Source organism: Peromyscus maniculatus, chromosome 4, assembly GCF_049852395.1.
Source record: "Peromyscus maniculatus bairdii isolate BWxNUB_F1_BW_parent chromosome 4, HU_Pman_BW_mat_3.1, whole genome shotgun sequence".
Lineage (NCBI taxonomy): Eukaryota > Metazoa > Chordata > Mammalia > Rodentia > Cricetidae > Peromyscus > Peromyscus maniculatus.
Window position 1 is genome coordinate 64834991 of NC_134855.1, and position 22060 is coordinate 64857050.

At 36.6% G+C, this 22060-nt stretch overlaps 1 protein-coding gene across 1 annotated transcript; it reads right to left on the reverse strand.

Annotated features, from left to right (window-relative positions):
• Nucleotides 1-2478: 2478 nt before the first annotated feature.
• LOC102907632 (olfactory receptor 1165-like) lies at nt 2479-8617 on the reverse strand. Its single transcript, XM_006997562.2, has 2 exons — nt 8597-8617; nt 2479-3405 (listed from the first exon to the last, which is right to left on the reverse strand). The coding sequence occupies exons 1-2, from the start codon at nt 8615-8617 to the stop codon at nt 2479-2481; spliced, it is 948 nt and encodes a 315-aa protein (XP_006997624.2).
• Nucleotides 8618-22060: the final 13443 nt, after the last annotated feature.

Sequence of the window (22060 nt, forward strand, 5' to 3'; positions counted from 1 at the left end):
CATGAGCCATGCGGTGGTGGTGCAGACCTTTAATTCCAGCACTCAGGAGGCAGAGGCAGGCAGATCTCTGTGAGTTCGAGGCCAGCCTGGTCTCCAAAGCAAGTTCCAGGAAAGGCGCAAAGGTACACAGAGAAACCCTGTCTCAAAAAACCAAAATAAATAAATAAATAAACAACGTATCTAGTTTTCCTTCTGATACATAACATGTATGCTTTAATTACTTTCTCTAGGGTCATGGAATTTTCTTCTGTAATTAAATAAATGAAGTTATAAATTTTTCTTGTACCTAAGCTCATTCTATAACACAGAATTTGATATTTAATCTCTTTATCTGGGAGCAGAGTTTGGAACAGGTATTTTGTAAATGTTTTTCTATATTTCCGATAGTTACTGTTTTGTCATTTTCCTCTTTTTCTAAATTTCATTGTTTCTCTTGCATTGTGTGATAAATATAATTTTCACTGTTTTTATATTTAATTTATTGATTGTATTTCCAGAATTTCAGTTTTGTTCTTTCCCAGCATTATTGTTGTTGAATTTTTCACCGTATTTAAAAATTTGCCTTCTAGTTACTTACATTTTTCACTCATGAAATGCCCCACCCATAGGGCTACAACAGGTTCTCGACCACCCTAAGAAGGGAATGTAGGGACAGGAGATACAAAGGAGAATACACCAAGTCTAGATTCTGATCAAGGTGCCACTTTATTTTCTTCCAGAAGGGTTTATATAGTTCCTGCAGGGTGGGGGGAGCAAGAAGCTGTCATCTGCATAAGGTGGGGCAAGCTAACAGGATGTTTGTATAGGATGTTTACAGGGTGAAAGGGTCAAGGGCTTTTACTCAATGTCCTGTTGCTAGGCAACCTGACTGTAAGATGATCTAGTTCCCTGTCTTATCGGGGGTCTGTTTTTTTCCACTAAGACTATTCCAGGTATAAACTTCTCTCTATTCAGGATCTATGTGAGGTGTAATGGTATGTATGTATGTGCAAAACCTAAGCACATCAACCAAAGGGCTTTTATAGTAGAGTCACAGTGGAAAAAAAAGGATGTTAATCAATATAGTAATAAGTAGGAACAAACTAAGTGTATATGCAAAAAGCATGACTTACCTGTAAAGTTGTATTATGTCATTGTGTTTTCATTGACATTCACTCTCCAAGATGCAGTGCACAAGAGGAAAGCACTTCGACTTGGAGAAATATTTCAGTCATAGGCAATACTTACAACACATAGAGCAGACTTCATTGCTTTAATCCTTACAGAGTTAAAATATTAATTGTGTTTTCTGAAATAAATAGCAAGTATTTTGCATTAACTGCCATCTGCTAGCTATTGCTAAGAATGAGAGGCAGGCCCATAATAACTGGTTGTTAAGATCCCGGTATTACTCCACTATTGTTCTGCTCCGGTATTAAACGGATATGCCTCTAAAGTTGTTCTGTTTTAATGATAATAAAGAATGAGATAAACAGTATTTTTGTGAAAACATTTATTCTCAAAAGTACATTGGTATCCAATTACAACAGTGTCATCTGTGTAGAGAAGTCAATAGGCATGTAAATTTCAGAAATAATTAGAGATATGTATTATTAATGAAGATGTTGAAAATAGATTAGTCTTGAAAATATCTTCATTATGATGGCAGCTCTAAAGGAAGGGGCATGAAGATTAGATCTACTTTAGTGACATGAAGCCTGTCACTGAGATAAATGTTTAGGAAAGATAAGGAAATAAATAATATTTTCTTATCGGTTAATCAATGAGGTAGAATCATATGATTTACTGCTGAGGAATAGACCCTGAGAGAAAATGCATGATCCAAGATACAATTTGATAATACAGTCTTGTGTCACTAGATAATTGGTTTAAATGATATTACAATAAAATAAACAATTTATAACACTTTTGCTTCAACATTTATTAAGTTGAGATATACTATATTGTTATCTAGAATTGGTGAGACATATAGAGAGTAGTTCATATTTGTCATCTGATTTCTTGAAATGAGGCAATGTGTTTATCCACAAAATAAACACAAAATCTCTTTATGAGGTGAAATACAGTTTTAAGGTGAAAGTAGAAGTCATACAAAATAGCTGAGACAAATTGTGAATTTGGAAGATTAGACTATGGATTCAGTACAGAGACTTATCATCTGCATATAAATAATTCTTATAAGGCCAACTACATATTAAAAGAATGTAAGTAGTGAATTCTAAATTTGAATTTCTTCTCCATATTAGCATCCATTGTGTCTAATAGAGATGTTTGGAAAAACTTCCTTTTCTGAAATTGATCACATTTAGTTGGTCAAATTGTACTGCGATTATACTAATCAGAGAAAATATAAGTCTGTCTGTACTTAGAAAGTGATACCACAGTCTCTCTCTCTCTCTCTCTCTCTCTCTCTCTCTCTCTCTCTCTCTCTCTCTCTCTCTCTCTCTCTCACACACACACACACACACACACACGTAATTATGTCAAGTGAGAGTGCAATTTGGAGCTCATAAGTCTCCTCACTGTCTCTTTCACATCCTTATTCTTAAGGCTGTAGATAAGGGGGTTCAGCATGGGGATCATGACTGTATAAAGAGCAGTGACCACTTTGTCAAAGAGCCATGAGCTGTTTGAGTTTGGAACACAATATAGGAGGAGTATGCTCCCATGAAAGATTGTGATGGCAGTCAGGTGGGAAGTGCAGGTGGAGAAGGCTTTTCGTAGTCCTCCTTTGGAAGGCATCTTAATAATAGTGGCAACTATGAACACATATGAGGCTAAAGTGATCAGGACACTAGAAGACTCACTGAATATGGAAATGACTAAACATGTCATCTGGCTAAAGGAGGAGTCAGAGCAGGATACAGAGATGACAGCAGTGTACTCACACCCAAAGTGATTAATGATGCCATATTCATAGTAAGATAGCTGTAAAAGAGTATAAATGAATATCACAGCACACAGTCCACCCAACATGTAAGTCCCAGCTACTAGTACAGTACAGAACTTATGAGACATTACAACGGTGTAGAGCAGGGGATTACAAACAGCCACAAACCTGTCATAGGCCATCACTGCCAACATGAACATCTCTGTAATCACAAATGTACAAATGAAGAAAAACTGAGTCATGCATCCTCTGAAAGAAATGGTTCTGTCTTCCATAACTAAGATCTGCAATAGTTTGGGTGTAAATACACTAGAATAACATATATCCAAAAATGAAAGATGGTTGAGGAAAAAGTACATGGGTGTATGAAGTTTGGGATTGATCCGTATAACCACAATTATGCACAGGTTCCCCATCAAAGTCACTGAGTAAATGGTCAAGAACAGGAGGAAGAGAGGTATTTGGAGCTGTGGATATTCTGAGAAGCCTGCCAAGATGAATGTGGTCGCAGAACTCTGGTTCATCAGTTCATGTGACGTCATCTTTCAGGTTATAAAAGAGGAAGAAGAATGAGAATGAAATTGAACAGAACTTGAGAGAGTGGTGTAGCAGAAGCTCAGGTGAGGCTCATCATAAAACATGATGTCAGACATGAGTATACTAAATTCATAAGTGTTCTGCTTCACTTCGGGTCCTTGCTTAGCGATTTGAGGCAATGTTCTTTGTTCTCCACTACTGTATTTTCTCATCTGGAGTTAAAATGTAGTACTTACTCATCAGTATCATTCTATGTGAACTACAGTTTATGTTTATAGTCATATGTAAATTATATATACATTTATTTGATGCTAGAATATTTCATGATGGAATAACATTATATGATATTAAAGACATAATAAAATTATTCCAGCACTAAAAAATTGCAGTGGCCAAAAGCTCAAGTTAGAGAAGGTCTGGGCAAACTAAATTAACACAGACCATGAGAGACCAGCTCCCACTATCAGCTCAGGGTAATGAAAGGAATGCCTCAGAGTAGCGAGGGATAGGAAACGTTTTTATCTGAGGATAATTAGGAAAAAGTTTCAATCTATCTATGATTGGTGAAATAGGGAAACACACATGCTTTCTGATGTTAACTTTCTCTTTAACTTCATCTTAAGAATGGTCTCTGACTCTTTCTGTCTCCACACAGCTACATATCTTCACACTGCTACATACAGCTTTACATACAGCTGCCTTTTTTTTACATACATTCAGTTATATATCTCTATACAGTTACATCTGTTTTCACATGTCTACACATCTTCCTTTTACATACATTTCTCTTCTACATCTCTTCTATACAACTTCATTTTCCTTGCTCCCACACAGTTACAAACTCCACACAGCACAGCTAAACATCTCGTTTAGCTCTCTCACCATACAGCACTTACACAGTTCCTGGCACAGCTCCTCTATAGCAGCAGCTCTTTCACACAGCTCTCCCTGTCACACACTCACTCATACATACTTATTTATACATTATCTACTCACTGTTTACTCACTCATTCTTTCACCCACTTACACTTCTCTCATGTTTCTTCATCTCTCACTCAGCACACACACACACACACACACACACACACACACACACACACACACACTTCACTCACATTCGGCAGCAGCTCTACACAGCCATCTCTCTCCACACTGTCACTGCCACTGCTCTTTTTCAGCCAAACTCTGGACAATTATAAGCTACATTTTCAGGGCCCTACTCATTTGCAAAACGAGATAAGTTGCATAGTTTCGTTCAGGCTAGTCATGTCACAGTGACCCATGCTGTAGCTCTAAGTTAGTGAGGGGTCCCAGACACTGAACAATTGGCTGAACCTTGAGCAGTCAGAGTGCGTGCAGAAAGGGATCTACTGCAAGGAGTATGTCTTGATGTAAAAAGCTTGGCTTTGATTTAGCAATAAACAACACCTCGTGTATATTCTGTAGGGGCATCTTTGTCTGTTTTGAACTAGTTCTGAGGTCTTTGCAAAATGTGTAAAAGACTGTCTTGAGACCGAGAATTCTGTTTCTTTCTGTGTCAGTAAAGAATATTCTGGTAATAGTTCTGTTCATCAGAATTAAACAGCTTACACAGAAATCCACAGCTAAATGTCTGCCCAGAGGTGTAAAACACACTACCAAAGGGCTGTGGAAAGCACCCCATAGCTGTCCTTATTAAGGAGGCATAAGAGTGGCACCGGAGAAAGTTACAGAGAGAAAACAACCAATTTCCACAGCCAGTGACCTCACTGCTTTGCCAGGTGGGGCTCCCCAGCAGGGAGTGATATATCTGGTGGGTCAACTTGTCAAATACTAGTTGTCACATGCTATATACTCTCACAGCCCTTGGCACTAAATACACAAAATTTGTCTCCAAATGCCAAACATGACTTCTGGAATTAGTCTTCAAATGTTCACATTTCTTATGTTTTGCTCATTATTCACTCATTATGTTCTTAGCACATTACATTAAAAAAGGAACATAGCCAGCTATTTGTTAGGATTTGAAATGAAAATGAAACCCAAAAACTTTATCATTAAAAATATTAAGAATCTATTTTCAATAATATACATATATATATAATTTAATTTGAAACATCTGAAAATACTTAGTCATATGGTCAAGTAAGGGCATGCTCCTAGAGAAAATGAATCATATTCATGTGCAAATAAATTAAGTGCCTATTCTAATTTTCTATTCTCTCAAAACATCAGATAATAATTATAATAGCATATGTTGAATATGCAGAGTACTGATGCATCTCTTGATCTTGTCTGTAACAACAAAGAATTTCTCATAATACCAGTAACTACTATTCCCAAGAGTAGATCATTATCTGTATGATCATACTGTCCATGGCATGGTGTCTTACTGGAACATTGTCAATGTTATGCAATCAGTTACATGTGTTGACAAAAATTTTACCTATAAACTTAGATTACTTCTACTGCTCTACAACTATATAATTTGAGAAGCCTCCAATAATAATCTGCTACCATATAGATAGTTTTGATAAAACCATCATATCCATTAATGTTCTACAATAGTCATTGAAGAAAAACCCTCCAGGATAATTATAACACCACTGGTACTTAAATGACCTAAGTAAATTTTCTGATCTCAAAATAAGACTTAGCAGATTTAAAATCAGAGGTTTCTGAACAATTTCACATTTCCTGTATTTTCTCTTCATTAGCAAGTTCTCACTATTTTTTCTCAATAGTTCCACTCTCATGCCTAGATGACATTTTTTAGTATTGTGACTACAGTATTCCAAACACCATTTTTAATAATTAATTCTATATTTAAATGTATATCTTGGAATATTAAATTTCTTATTGTTGATATTTATTATATTTCTTTTCTGAAGGTCTTATTTATTATTTTGAATGTCCCTGAATAATTAAATTCTTGATTTGCTTTCGTGTATGTTCACAAGTATTTCAAGCCATGACGCCGGACCTTCTTGTGTTTAAGGAGCAGCTTTACACTTGTTCTTGTGCCTTTGTCCTCTCTTTCACCTCCTCCTCCTTCTGCCCTTTTCCTTGTTTTTGCACTAAATTCCCCACACTAGATAACACATGGCTCAGAATATACAAACACCATTTTTCAAATACAAATCCTTAGGTATTAGGAGCAAATTCTAAGAAATTGACCAAATTCCTTGGAGGAACCTGTAAGGGCCATTATAAAATGAACTCTGGAGTCTGTTAGTACTGGGAATTGGGAGTTAGTATATGAAATAAGTCAATTCAACTTGCTATTATGACAGAATTTTCCATGGTTTAATTGCAAGCTATGTATACTTTTAATACTTTGATAGTCACACAGAATTTTTAGACAGAGTTGAAAAGTATTAGCTCATTATTGAATATTTTGAACAGCTTGATTCTCTTGCTTCCTGTTCTTGCATGTTTCACATTTCAGGCTAATGGATTGGATCATTGACGCATGTTCCCCTTAATCCTGGACTTCCTACGTGTCTGGAAATCTTAGCTATAATTTTAGTTTGAATGAATTACCCTAGTCACCAGTATCAGTTCAATTTTTCTATATCCTATTACAGGTTGGAAGTTTGTTATAATTTTAAAAGATATTCTTCTACTTTAACTCCCAATATACAAGCTTTGCCTATACTACAATTAGTTTGAGAGTTAGTATAGGAGCAAGACATTAGAGTAGACACCTGTATCCCAGAAAACGCATGCATTTAAGGCAACCATGGCCAATAGTGAGCATATCTCAATACAACAAAAGCATAATTACCTTCACTACTTAGTACAAGAAAATTCCATTGTGTATATATACTGCATTTTCATTATCTATTTATCTACTGAAGAGCAGGTAGACTTTTTCCATCTCTAAGAAAATTTTTAAATAGCTGGAGTATGATTAGAGGATTATAAAAAATACCCAAAGCCCCAAAGAAAAAGCACATATTACAAAGCTAATTATAAAATGTGAATACTCAGATGATCTTTACTTGTCCATGGTTTAAATGAATATTGCAATCATGGAATTTTCTAGAGCTGAGAAAATAAAAAGCATAACAATAGTAAGAAAAGTATAATCAAGACTTCTAAAATATTCATTGTTAAAATGATATTAAAATGGTAATTTCATATAGCAACTGAGATCGTCTTTGAAGTTGATTACAGCAGTAACAAAGAACCTAGGCAGATTACTACAAGGAATAAATCAGGTCAATGTTTATATCATTTAAAAATGAAGCAAAAGAAGGGCTGTAAAGCTATATATTCTAGATTCACTTTTGGATCTATATGTGTACTGATGCTTCCCTTGCCAATGTTAGATTACAAACAGTTTTCTTTGCTTTTACACCATTCTGGTGGTTAGTGATTATCCTGCTCATATGGCTGTTGGAAAGTACTCCACAGTCAATAACCAACAAATTAAAAGACTAACAAAATGTACCTTCTATTCATCTTCTATTCTTTCCCATTACTTGGTAATATCATTTTGATTAAAGGTCCTTGGTTCACTTGTTGTGGAATAATCTAACTTTAATTTAATCATAAAGACATTATTTTCCTCAGTTTTGACATAATTTCATAAAATGCACTAATTAATATTGGTTTACAAAGACTCCAGTGACTTATGGGATAAGCACATAAACAAATTAATTTGTTAATTCTTCTCAGTATTTTTTTAAACAAGTTCTCACTGTATAGAGGGGGATGGCTTGGAACTCACTCTGCAGAACAGATTTTCCTTAAACTTGCAGAGATATATCTGCATCTGCTTCCCAAGTGCTTAGAGAAAAGTGTTGCACAAATAATGTAAAAAGCAGCCATGAATTTGAAAAGTAGCATGGAGGAGTTTAAGAGAGTGTTTGGAGGGAGGAAAGAAAAAAAATAAAATGAAATAAATGTAAAAATTGAATAATATTTTAAAAGCCACCAAATTGGCTCTTAAAGGTAATTTAATTTCATATCATCTGTGAATAAAGTATTGTTCAGTGGTTTATATGTTACTTTCTTGACAAGATTTATAGACAACTCTTCTAAGAAAACTGCTTTGTCTCTATCAATTCCAGTATTTTTACTCCTGTTCCATTTTCTTCGCAAATAGTATATTGCATTTTATATAACATACCTCACATTTTGGGCTATTTTAAATAGACATGTTTTCTGAGCTTTATTTTGTACATCTGAATCCATTAAAGTCATGAGGATAAACTTACAGGTAACTATTGGTTTAAAACTTCTGGAGAGTGCTGGGTGGTGATGGTGGGTCCTTTAATCCCAGCACTTAGGAAGTAGAGACAGGCAGTTTTCTGTGAGTACAAGGCCAGCCTGGTCTACAGAGTGAGTTCCAGGACAGGCAGGACTACACAAAGAAACCCTGCCCTCAAAAATCAACCAAACAAACCAAACAAAGGAAGAAGAACTACAACTACTACTACAAGAAACATCTAAAGAGTTAGTTACTTAGCAGTAAGGATACAGTTTTCAATTCAGTACAGTGGTAATAGGAACAATAAAAAATTAGGTTTAGCATTCTAATATGTACCATTGAATAAAATGGGAGTGTACTACTCTTTCTCAGCTCACTTAAGTTTAATCTTCACACTGACATATGTGGATTCCATGCACATCCCATAAGATTGAAAAGATATACAACCTTGAAGTAACTTACCAAAATAGAGTCTTTCCCAGTATCCATTTTGATAATGCCATCGGTATAATTAATAAACCACATGTACAGTCATCTTTAAAGTGAAAATGATTTTATAATTCTCCCTTATTAGTAGTAATTAATCAGTAAAACAGAATTCAATAGACCACATAAGTACTAATATTTTAGCAACTGGAAACAACTTGTAAAGAACAAAGGATTCAGGAAGAAGACAGAAACCTGACAATTTATTTCATGATGTTGTTGGTTGTTTGATCTGTAACAGCTTGACACTAGGGACACGGGCCCTGAGGAATCCTGGTAGCTTGTTGTCATGAAACATGTAGAAGTAATTAGAGGGGATGTCCCCTCTGTTACTGAAAATATAATTTTCTCTTAGTAATCACTCTTAAGTGATTATTTACTCAACTAGAGTTTCATTGGTTTGGAAAGCATTGAGCATCAAGATATTCTATAGCTCCATATTGGTGAAATTATTTATGCTTATCAGAACAAAAAATGAGGCACAATTGTTATATTTTAGATACACATGTTGTTATTGGTGCATGTAGACACACTGGTTAGAAGTCAAGAAATAAGCCACTGGTCAGGGAAACATGCTAACACTAGAGCTTCACTTCTCTCTCCATTGCTCCAAATCCAACCCACTAGTCTCAACATTAACTCTCCAGCAGAACACCAGTACCAGCCTCCCCCAACCTCATCTCTGCTAGATTCTACATGCATTCCCCTCCTAACCTCATTCTTCCACTAGTAGCTTTGCCACACCCCCACACTCCATCTGGTACTCCCTGTTAATACACAAGCCACTCCAGGTTAACTATAGATCTTCACCACTTCTTCTGCTCCTCCAAACTAATCCCCCAGTCTCATCCCCCAGCTCTGCAGCAGAGCAGCTGCTGTAACTTCCCTTCCTGTCTTGCAGCTCTCTCCAATGGATCACACAGATCATCCACTCCAAACTTCCTTCCCCCCGCCCCCACATTGCTTTGTCCCAGCGTCAATTACAGCAGGCATTCCTTGGGAACCCAGAGGCCATTCTGACCAGGGAAGCCAATAGACCAACTGATGGTCTTAGCCTCTCCCTCCCTTGCTCCATGTCCAATCCTCTAGTCTCATCCCCAGCTCAGTGTCAGACCATCTGCTGTGGCCTCTCCTCAATCACTGTGCCCATTCCCAGGGGAATAACTAAGAAGATTCTAGTAGGACACCTTGAATTCTTCTCTCTTGTGAATTCCTTCCACCATCACCTACCCATCCTCATTTCTAAGTCTCCAGTCCCAATACCCAGAAAAACATTTTATCTTGGAACCTTTAGTGCCCACATTTATCAGGACCAGATACCAGCACCTAGAATCTGAATCTTCCCAATCCCAGATGCCAAGATACCAGCACAAAAACACTATCAATAGTGGCCAGAACAATATGCACCCACTAGACATAGGTCTCCACTAGACATAGGTCTCCAAAGCAACTATTTCATAGCAGTCCATGAATATTTCAATATAGTTGAAGCACAAATAAAAGACCTTAAAACAGGCTTTATGTATATAATAGTGGTCCATAAGGAAGAAACAAACCCCTTAAAGACATCAATGAAAATATGAATGAGCAGGAGAAGAAAATGAATAAAACAATTCAAGACTGAAGTGTGGAAATAGAATCAATAAAAAAAAACTGAGGGAAATCAGAAAATGAAAGAGTTAGGAACACAAACAGGACACACAGATGCTAGCTACACCAACCAAGCACAAGAGAAGGAACAGATAATCTCAGGCATTGATGACATGATAGAAGAAATGGCTACCTCAGTAAAAGAAATTGTTAAATCTAAAAATCTTCTCGTGCGAAACACTCAGGAAAATGAGGATAGTATGAACAGCCTGACTATAATAATAATAGGAGAAGAAATAATAGGAATAAAAGGAAATGAAACACAGGTAAAAGGCATAGAAAATATTTTCTGCAAAATCATAAAATTTCCCTTACCTGAAGGAAATTCCTATCAAAGCACATGAAGTCTATAGAACATTGAGTAGACTGGACCAGAAAAGAAAGTCCACTTGGCACATAATAATCAAACACTAAACATACAGAAGAAATAATCCTGAAAGACACAAGGGAAGAAAACCAAATAACATATAAAGCAGACCCATTACAATTATATCTGACTTCTCAATGGAAAGGAGACTCTAAAAGCCAAAAGGCCTGAACAGATGTCCTACATACTCATAAGAGACTATAAATGCAAGGCAAGACTACTATACTGAGCAAATACTAATATACTATACCAATGGACCTAAGAAACAAGCTGGAGAAGCCAATTTAATATTTATAGACTTCAAGCCAAAACTAATCAGAAGAGATAGCAAAGGATGCTACATACTCATCAAAGGAAAAATCCACCAAGAAGACATTGCAATTCATCACTTCTTTGCACCAAACACAAGGACACCCAAGTATGTAAAAGAAACAGTTCTATAGTTTAATTTTCATATAGAACTCCCATGGACTGATAGTCGGAGACTTCAGTACCTCACCCTCACCAATAAACAGGTCACCAAGGCAAAACTAAACTGATACAAGATGAAGGTAACAAATAGTGTAAACAAATACACCTAACAAGTATTTACAGAAATTTCACCCAAACACAAAAGAATATGCCCTATTCTCAACACTTCATTGAACTTTCTCCAAAATTGGTCACATATTCAAACACAAAGCAAATCTTGACAGATAACAAGGAAAGCAAAGTAACATTCTGGACCCTGTTTGATCACCAGGGATTAATGCTAGATATCAACTGAAACAGAAACAACAACAGCTTACAAATTGATGGAAATGGAACAACTTACTACTGAATGAAAATCAATCATGATAAAAATTAAAGATTTTCTAGAATTGAATGAAAATGAATACACAACATACCCAAACCTGTGAGACACAATAAAAGCAGTATTAAACAGCAAGTTCATGGCATACATTAAAAAAAATGGATAAATCTTATACAAAAAACGTAGCAGCACAGCTGAAAACTCTGAAACAAAAAAGAACAAATCAAATACCCAAAAACATAGATGGTGAGAAATAATCAAACTCTGGGCTGAAATCAAGAAAACAGAAACAAATCAATGAAATAAAGATATGGTTCTTTGAGAAAAATCAATAAAATTGACAAAGCCTTATCCAAATTAACTAAAAGGCAGAAAGAGAATATTCAAATTTAAAAAAAAAAAAACTTGGAAATAAAAAGGAGAACATAAGCCGAGTGGTGGTGGCACATGCCTGTCTTGAAAAACCAAAAAAGGGGGCGGGGGACATACCAATAAACACCAAGAAAATCCAGTGAATCATATGGACATGCTTGAAAAACCTTTACTCCAGGAAAATTGGAAAATCTAAAAGGAATGGATAATTTTCTCAATACACATCACTTACCTAAGGTTAAATCAAAACAGATTTACTACTCTAGTGAAATAGAAACATTGATTAACTGTCTCGCATTCAAAAAAGCCCAGGGCCAGATGTTTTACCAAAGCCATTTAAAGAAAAGTTAATGTTAATACTCTTCAATTACTCCGCAAAATAGAAACAGGTGGGACACTGTGCAATTAATTTTAAAAGGCCACAGTTATCCTGATACTCAAACCACACAAACCACCGCCAAATAAGAAAGAAAATTACAGACCAATTTCCTTTATGAACATAGATGCAAAAATACTCAATAAAATACTTGCAAAAATAATTCAGAAACACATCAAAATGGTCACAGATTATGATCAAGTAGGCTCAATCCCAGAGATGCAGGGATGATTCAACATATAACTGAATAAATGTGATCTGTCTTATAAACAAACTGAATAAAAAAAAAACCCACATAATTATCTCATTAGATGCAGGAAAGCCTTTAACAAAATACAATATTCCTTCATAATAAAAGTTCTGAAGCCGGGCGGTGGTGGCGCACGCCTTTAATCCCAGCACTTGGGAGGCAGAGCCAGGTGGATCTCTGTGAGTTCGAGGCCAGCCTGGGCTACCAAGTGAGTTCCAGGAGAGGCACAAAGCTACACAGAGAAACCCTGTCTTGAAAAACCAAAAAAAAAAAAAAAAAAATTCTGGAAAGATTAGAGTTTAAAAGGGACAAATATCAACATAATAAAGGCAGTTTATGCAAACTTATAACCAACATTAACTTAAGAGAAAGAATCTCAAAGCAATCCCACTAAAATCAGGAAAAAAGACAAAGTTGTCTATTATCCTCATACCTATTAATATATTTGAATTTTTAGTTAGAACAGTAAGAGAAATGAAGGAGATCAAAGGGAAACAAGTTAGAAAAGAAGTCAAATAGTCTTTATTAATGAATAATATGATAGTACACACAGGTGACCAAATAATTATACCAAAAGTTCCTATGGCTGAAAAACACTTTCAGCAAAGCAGCTGGATACAAAATTAACACATAAGAATTCCTATATACAAATTCCAAATGGTCTGAGAAAAAAAATTAGGAAAGAACACATTTTGCCTTTTACAGTAGCTATAAATAGTATGAGATATCTTGGTATACCTCTAACCAAGCAAGTGAAAAACTCTTATGACAAAAACTTCAAATTATTAGAAAAAGAAATTGAAGAAAATATCAAAAGATGGAAATATCTCCCATGCTCATGGATTGATAGGATTAACGTAGTGGAAATGGCCACCCTACCAAAGGCAAGCTCAAGATTCAATGCCATTCTCATCTTTAAAAAATGGTGCTGGTCAAACTGGATGACTTCATGTAGAAGATTCCAAATAGATCCATACTTATCACCCTGCACAAAACTTAAATCCAAATGAATCAAAGACCTCAACATAAAATTAAATGCACTGAATCTAATAAAAGAGAAAGTGGGAAAAGCATTGAACTCAATGGCACAGGAAAGACTTTATGAACAGAACACCATCAGCACAAGAACTGATATCCACAATTAATAAATGGGACCATATAATACTAAAAAGCTTTGACAGGGAAAGGGACAGCACCTTTCAGACAAAGTGGCAGACTGCAGGATGGGGAAGATTTTCACTAACTACATACCCAATAAATCAATAGTATGCAAAATATATTAACAAGATATAAAAAAACAATTAAAATTGAGGCACTGATCTAAACAGGAAATTCTCAATAAAGGAAATGTAAATGGCTGAGAAACACAAAAACTTTTTTCAACATCTCTAGCCATGAGGGGATTGCAAAACAAAGCTACTTTGAAATTACATCTCTCAGCAGTCAAAATGGCTAAGATCAATGACAAAAGTGACAGCTCATGCTGGTGAGGATGTGGAATAAGAGGAACACTCACTCATACTTTGCTGAGTGGAAGTGTGCACTTGAACAGCCACTGTGGAAACCAGTATACTGGTTTCTCAGAAAGCTGGGAATTGATTACCTTCAACTCTAGCTATATCACTCTTAGGCACATACCCAAAGAGCACTTCTTACCACAAGGACACTTGTTCAGCCATGTTCATTGCTCTATAATATATCCACAAATTAGAAACAGCCTAGATGTCTCTCATCAGAAGAATAGATATAGAAAATATAGTACATTTGCATAATTGGGTATTAGTTGTTAAAAAATGACATCGTGAACTTTGTAGGCAAATATATAGAACTATAAAAAAAAATCATCCTGCATTAAGTGACCCAGACTCAGAAATACAAATATTGTATATATTCACATGTATGTATATAACAGTCATTAAGTGAATGATAACCAAGCTATAATCTGTAGACCCAGGGAGGTTAGTACAGAGAACAGAGTATGAGAACATGTGTATCTCCATGAGCTGGGGGGATAGAATAGATTTAATGGGTAGACTGTGGATGGGTGGGAAAGGGAGTGGGAGAATCAAGTAGGGAGGGAAGTAGGACAGAAGGTTGAGGGAGGCAATGCATGGAGAGATAGAATTGAGGAGCATTTGAGGGTTGCTGTGGAAACCTAGTGTGTTGAAAACTACCTAAAATATATAAAGGCAATTCTAATGAAATCTCAAATAATCTGGAAACAGTGTCCCAACTGGCCATCTCTTGGTACCAAACAAGGCTTCCAATACCAGTACTGGGTTACACCCAATTTTGTTGTTAGCCAAAGGTGTCCCATGGAAATGTCCAAACAACACAGGCTATTGCCAAGACAATAGGCTACTCTCCACAAAGTTACAAAAAGGACAAATTTCTTACAAGACCCACACAAATTAATGAATATTGAGAGCTCAAGATGGTACCTATATAGAACATTTACCCCTTCATTTTAGTATCTTTGGTTCAGGAATATTCTCTACAGGCTACCACAAACATCAACCTAGCCCAAACTCCTTTGATCTATAGTAATGTCCTGCCTGGAAAATATGCTAGAGCAGTGTTGGCCCAGTACTTGTGGGACTAACCAACCAGTGTCTGATTAGACTAAAGGCCTACCCTGCAAGATGCAACCCCTACCCAACACTGCTTAGGTTGCCAAAAACCAGAGCCTAGAGACCTAGGGTAAAACCAAATACTATGGGTCATAAAAAAGAAAAGTAGTGATAAAATGACTCCTAATGATATTTTGCTAAATTCATAGATCAGGGCCTCATTCAGCCATCATCAGAGAAACTCCATCAAATCCCTCCCCTCAAATTTCAAGGAATCCTATAGAAAAGGAGGCAGACAGAGAATAAGAGCCAGAGGGAATGGAGAGTACCAAGAGAACATGTAGCTGAAGTTTTCCTGTGTCCTGTCTGGCCTGCAGTCAGGACAAATCTCTCTTTCCTGCCTCTCCCACAGCTACTCAGACCCAAATAAACACACACAGGCTAATATTATTTTTAAGCTATGACCATGGCAGGCTTCTTGCTATCTAGTTCTTATATCTTAAATTAATCCATCTCTATAAATATATACTTTTGCCACGTGGCTTGTAGATTACCAGTACTTTTACATCTTGGTTCTCATGATGGCAGCTGGCAGTGTCTCCTCTCCTCTCTTCCTGTCTATTTCTTTGAACTTCCTAAATGCCCCTAAGCTGCCTTGCCATAGGCCAAACAGCTTTATTTATCAACTAATCAGAGCAACACATATTCACAATGTACAGAAAGGTATTCCCCCATCAAGAACAAGTCCTTCTAAGTCAACTGAATAAAGATCATATGAACTTTCAGAGATTGAAGCAGTAAGCACAGGGCCTGTATGTATCCTCATCAGGTCCTTTGCATCAATAGTGTAACCTTCAGTATAGTATTTTTATGAGGTATCAGTTATATAAATGAATGAGTCTTTAATTCTTGTGCTTTTGGAGGGAGCTCTTTTCTTTCTGTTCACTTGCCTTGTCCAACTTTGTACCCTTACCAATAGTGGAGGAATGTTTCCCTTGTTCTACATCCTTGCTACCATGAGCTGTCACATGTGTTTTTTTGATCATAGCCATTCTGACAGGTAAAAGATGGAATCTCAAAGTACTTTTTGATTTGCACTTCTCTGATGGCTAAGGATGTTGAGTATTTCTTTAAATGGTTTTCTGCCATGTTAGATTTCTGTGTTAAGAATTCTCAGTTTAAGCTGGGCAGTGGCAGTGCACGCCTGTAATCCCAGCACTTGGGAGGCAGAGCCAGGAGTATATCTGTGAGTTCAAGGCCAGCCTAGTCTACAGAGCGAGATCCAGGACAGGCACCAAAACTACACAGAGAAGCCCTGTCTCAAAAAACAAACAAACAAATAAACAAATAAAAAAAATCTCAGTTTAGATTAATTTTTAAATTGGATTATTTTGTTTTTTTTGGTGATCAGTTTCGTGAATTCTCTATATATTTTTAATATTACCCCTCTGTCAGATGTAGCTTTAGTGAAAAATCAGTACTCATTCTTTGGGCCATTGTTTTGAGTATCCATTATCTTATAGAAGCTTTCAGTTTCATGAGTTCCCATTTTTTGATTATGGACCTTAGTGCCTGCTCCACTGATTTTTCCGTAGTAGAAGTTGTCTCCTATGCCAATGACTTTAAAGTTATTCCTCACTTTTTCTTCCTTCAGTTCAGTATATTAGGTTTTATGTTGAGGTGTTTGATTCACTTGGACTTGAATTTTGTACAGCGTGATAGAAATGGATCTATTTTCATTCCTCTATATACCAATATTCAGTCAGACAAGCACTATCTGTTGAAGATACTTTTTATTTTTCATTATATATTTCTGGGTTCTTTATTGAAAATTAGGTGTCCATAAGTGTGTGAAATTGATGTCTGCATCTTCAATTTGATTCCATTGATCAACATGTCTGTTTTCATGTCAATACTATACATTTTTTATTATTACAGCTCTGTAGTGCTGCTTGAATTCAGGGATGATGATACCCCTAGACATTCTTTTATTGTACAGGACTGTTTTTCACTATTCTGGCCTTTTAGTTTTTCACTCAAAGTTAAATATTAGTCTTTAAAGGTCTGTAAAAAATTGTGTTGAAATTTTGATGGGGTTTCTTTGAATATGTAGATTGCTTTTGGTAAGATGGCCACTTTTACTATGTTAATCTTACTTATCCATAAGAATGGGTAGGCTTACCATCTTCTGATATTATCTTCAATTTCCTTCTTCAAAGACGAAGTTTTTGCCATATAGGTCTTTCACTTGCTTGGTTAAAGTTATCCCCAAAGTATTTTTTTTATTTCTTGCTGTTGTAAAGGGTGTTATTTTCTTAAGTTCTTTCTCAGCCAATTTGTTGTTTATATGTAGGAGAGATACTGATTTTTTTTTTTAATTTTTAGTTAATCTTGTATACAGCTACTTTGCTGAAGGTGTTCACCAGCTCCGGGAGTTACCTGGTAGAATTTTGGGGGTTGTTTATGTATACTATCATATTACCTATAAATAGAGAAACTTTACCCTTCTCATTTGCATCCTCTTGAACCTCTTTACTTGCTTTATTGCTCTAGCTAGAATGCTAAGTCCTGTATTCAATAGAGATGGTCAGAGTGGATAGCCTTGTCTTTCTCCTATTTAAGGTAAATTGTATATTGATACAAATACAGAACTATATGCATTGTAATGTACATATGTTTCTACTCCTGTTTAAAATATTTTTTTTCCAGAGCTGAGGACCGAACCCAGGGCCTTGCACTTTCTAGGCAAGTGCTCTACCAGTAAGCTAAATTCCCAACCACTGTTTAAAATATTTTGCATATTGATATAAATGTAAAATTGTGTTTGTCATACTGTATGTATATTCTACCTCTGTTTAGGATATTTTGTATATTGATAAATATTTAGGATTATTGTCACGTTGAATATTGTACTATATATACATTCCTACCTCTGTTTAAACTATTTTGTGTATTGTCACAATCTTGAGGTCATTGTCCTTATATAGTACATCTGCTTATAGTTTCTTGTTATGTGAAGCTTTAGTCCTCAAGTTATTTAAGCAAAGAAGACTTACTGAGTTATAGTCACTCATGCTTGTCATTTCTGTAGTTATGTTAGTTAGGTTCTTCAGACTTACAGAAACATATGTCAAATGGATAGGTAGTCTTCAAACACTTCATAGACCTAGAGTATATGGCATTTACATGTTTTGATAATTTAGAATTCCGTTGATGTGAGAAACGATTGCTCCTGGCAGCACCAATCTGATCCCAAGAGAATGTTGGGCTTCTGAGACATTTCCATTTGGAAGTTTGTCTTCTTCTTGGTACAAAAACTGGCCTATAGGCAAAGAACTACCTTTGCCTTAACTGTTGACAATACTAATACTGTCCCTTTGGTATGAGCAGGACACAAGCAAAAGTGACTATTGAACTTTGCCAAGACAGGGTAGGATAGTCTTTCAAAATCCTGCTTCTAAAAATGGTCTGACAGATACTGTAGGTCTGTAGCCAATTTGAATGCACATATCATACTGAGAAATTCTAGGTGACTGTCCAGGCTGCCAGCTGTCTCTGTCAAGATTCCCAAAAGTTGCTTGCATCTTTCTCCCATTTCTCAAGTATTATTATATTCCTTCTCAGGTCTTTGATGGGATTGGAGACTAACAGTTATAATTACAATCTTCTTGTATCTTAGTTAGAACATATTAAGTAATGGATTCAGGTTCTTCCAGGTAGGACATCTTTTGGAAGGATCACTGTAACATGCCATTTACCTATGTTCCAGACTCTTCTGGATTTTAATATGTGTTTCTTCTTTGGTGTTGTTCTTGTTGGTGTAGTTTCATCTTGTATAGATCATTATCCCTTATTCCTTATACAATATTTGATACTCATCCCTATTGTAAGTGGTTTTGTATTAGGCTAGAATTTTCTTATTTAGACAAAAGGGGAGATGTAGTGGGTAGCTGTCCCTGCTTTGACCTTGAAACATTGCTGCTAGAGTGACAGCAGATAACTTCCCCACCTGCCTATGACCTGCCCCTGGGGTGTGGCTGAGAGGAAGCCCCTTAAGACTTGAGATGCATTCATGCTTGCCCCTTCTGGATGCCTCATGGTCCTAGAAGCTGGATGGGAGAGAAAGCCAGAGTTTTCTGCTGATGGTACCTTATCTAACCCGGGTCCTGTAACCAACCCCTATTGGCTGTAAGTTAGCCCAGATATAAACCTCTCTTGATTACCAGATAAATTATGTGGAATTGCCTTGTTAATTGCAGTTATAAATGGCCTTCTTCATCTCTTTTGATTAATCTTGGTTGGAAGTCTATTAGGTTAGATACTAGAATAAGACCCTAGAATATCTACACCAGCTTGCTTCTTAGGGCCACATAGCTGAAGTTTTCCTGGTGTCTCACCTGGTCCACAGCCACTCAGATCCAAGGAAACATACAGAGGCTTATATTAATTAAAACTGCTCAGCCATTAGCTCAGGCCTACCACTGACTAGCTCTTACACTTAAACTCAGCCCATTTCTGTTCATCTACATGTTGCCTCCTGTTCTGTGGCTTTACCTGTGTGCCATTACATGCTGCTCCCTGGATGGCAGGCTGGCAATTCCCGACTCAGCCTTCCTCTTCCCAGAATTCTCCTTATCTGCTTATCCAGCCTATACTTCCTGCCTGGCTACTGGCCAATCAGCATTTTATTAGACTAGTGAACAAAAGCATTATCTCACAGTATTCCCCCTTTTCTTTTTAATTAAAAAGGAAAGTTTTAACTTTAACATAGTAACATTACATATAAAAAAACAAATATCAAGCAAGAATTCCAGTTACAATATGTAGCCTATTTGTATTTGGCAAAATTAAAGAAAATATTCTTTCTATCCTCTATTTGTGAGTCTAAAGTTTCATATCTAATTTATCTTTTAACATAACCAAGGAAAAATTATAATGATAATTATCTATTCTTCAACTACATCAAAGATCTCAGAAGGATATAATATTATCTAAGTAAACAGGAAATACATTGTAAGCAACTTCCAAAAATCTAGAATGACAGAGACAGCTGGCTGCCTAGACAGTCATCCGAAGTTCTTCTATAATAGTAAAGCATCCATTCAGCCAACAGGCCTAGAGTCTCTCGGTTGCTTCTCTCTGTGTTCTGTAGAATATCTTCTTGTATAATATTAGCAGGACCAGCCTTAATATTATACATCCCAGGGGCTCAGGAGAGAGAACTACTAACAGCGAGGACTATTTTCAGGAAATAGAATCTCAGCACACTGAGCTCTATCGTCCACTTGCTTTAATTCCTCTGGCATAACATCCTTTATACACAGCTTCAGTTCTGTTCTCATGTCTAGCTCCTTTCTTGCCTGATTTCTCTCTATACTTATCTATTGCTCCCTCTAAGTTATATCTTAATTCTCTCGTCTTAATTCTGCCTCATCTAGGTCCTTTTCAGCTTGTTCTTACCCAGCTAGTACTTCCCCATCAGGCTCTTCCTCATCTTCCATCTCGTTCCTCTGGTACTCTCTTCTAGCCCTTCAGTCTAGGTCTTCCCCATCTCAGTTTGTTCCTCTCAAGTTCTTACCCATCTAGTTCTTCCACTCTCTTTTCTCTTCTCCGTCTCGTGCCCTGGAAGTCCCAGTATATAAAGGGAGGGTCAGAGCTAAATTGTGTAAAGCTATTATTTAACGTCCCCCGTGCCCCTCTCCTAGGCGGTGTCTCCTTGTGGAATTTACCTTAGGTCAGGAGACTTGCCTGTGGGGCTGCTATCATTGTTAGTCCTTGGAAGTTGGGCGCCCCATGGGTGGTGTCTCCTTGTAGAATTTAAGTCAGGAGACTTGCAGGTGGGCTGTTATCATTGTTATCCTCGGAAGTTGGGCACCCACCTGGGTGGTGTTTCCTGTAGTCCTTGAAAGTGGCTGAGGGAGATATCTGATTCCAGAGAAAGCCTTTCCTGAGGCAGTTCTCCAAATACCTGGAATGTGTATGTCCAGAGAGTGATCAGCCCACACTGTCAACCCTTCTTTGGGGAAAGTCAATTGGGAAAACTATGAAGGCACACTTGATTTTCATAACAGAAGACAGCTGATATATAACAAGCCAAGTAACACCAAAAACTCCTTGGGATTTGACTTCCTCTGGAGGAATTCCCTGATTCCTCCAGGTAGTGACTTTGCCATAACCAGCTGAGTTCTTATGATAAATTCCTGTGGCCCGGAACAATATCTGGCAGTTTCTTCTGCAAAACAGGAACCTTAAGGACCATCTCATCTTGCAAAGTTCAGTGGTCACCTCCTAAGGATCCTACATGTCCAGTAGATACAACATTTTGTCAAGCTGTCCAGGTAAGAAAAGTTTCTTGCCCAAATGGCTATTTATGCCAAGAAGATAAACTCCATAAGGAGTGTCTTAGATGCCCATCTTCCTCTTTGCAGTAAATCAGTGCTGCCAGGAGCAGACGTTTTTCACTATTCAGAAATTCTAAATTTTTTAAAACATTTTAAATGCCATATTCTGTAGGTCTTTGAAGTGTTAGAAGAATAAATAACTACCTGATTGAATTATATCTATGTATACCT

Bases quoted from the DNA above. Each gene is read 5' to 3' on its own strand.
- LOC102907632 (XM_006997562.2), bottom strand. From the start codon at position 8,617: ATGACTTTAATGGATTCAGAT. The intron at 3,406-8,596 runs GTACAAAATAAA...CTGATGAACCAG, and splicing joins TGACTTTAATGGATTCAGAT to AGTTCTGCGACCACATTCAT.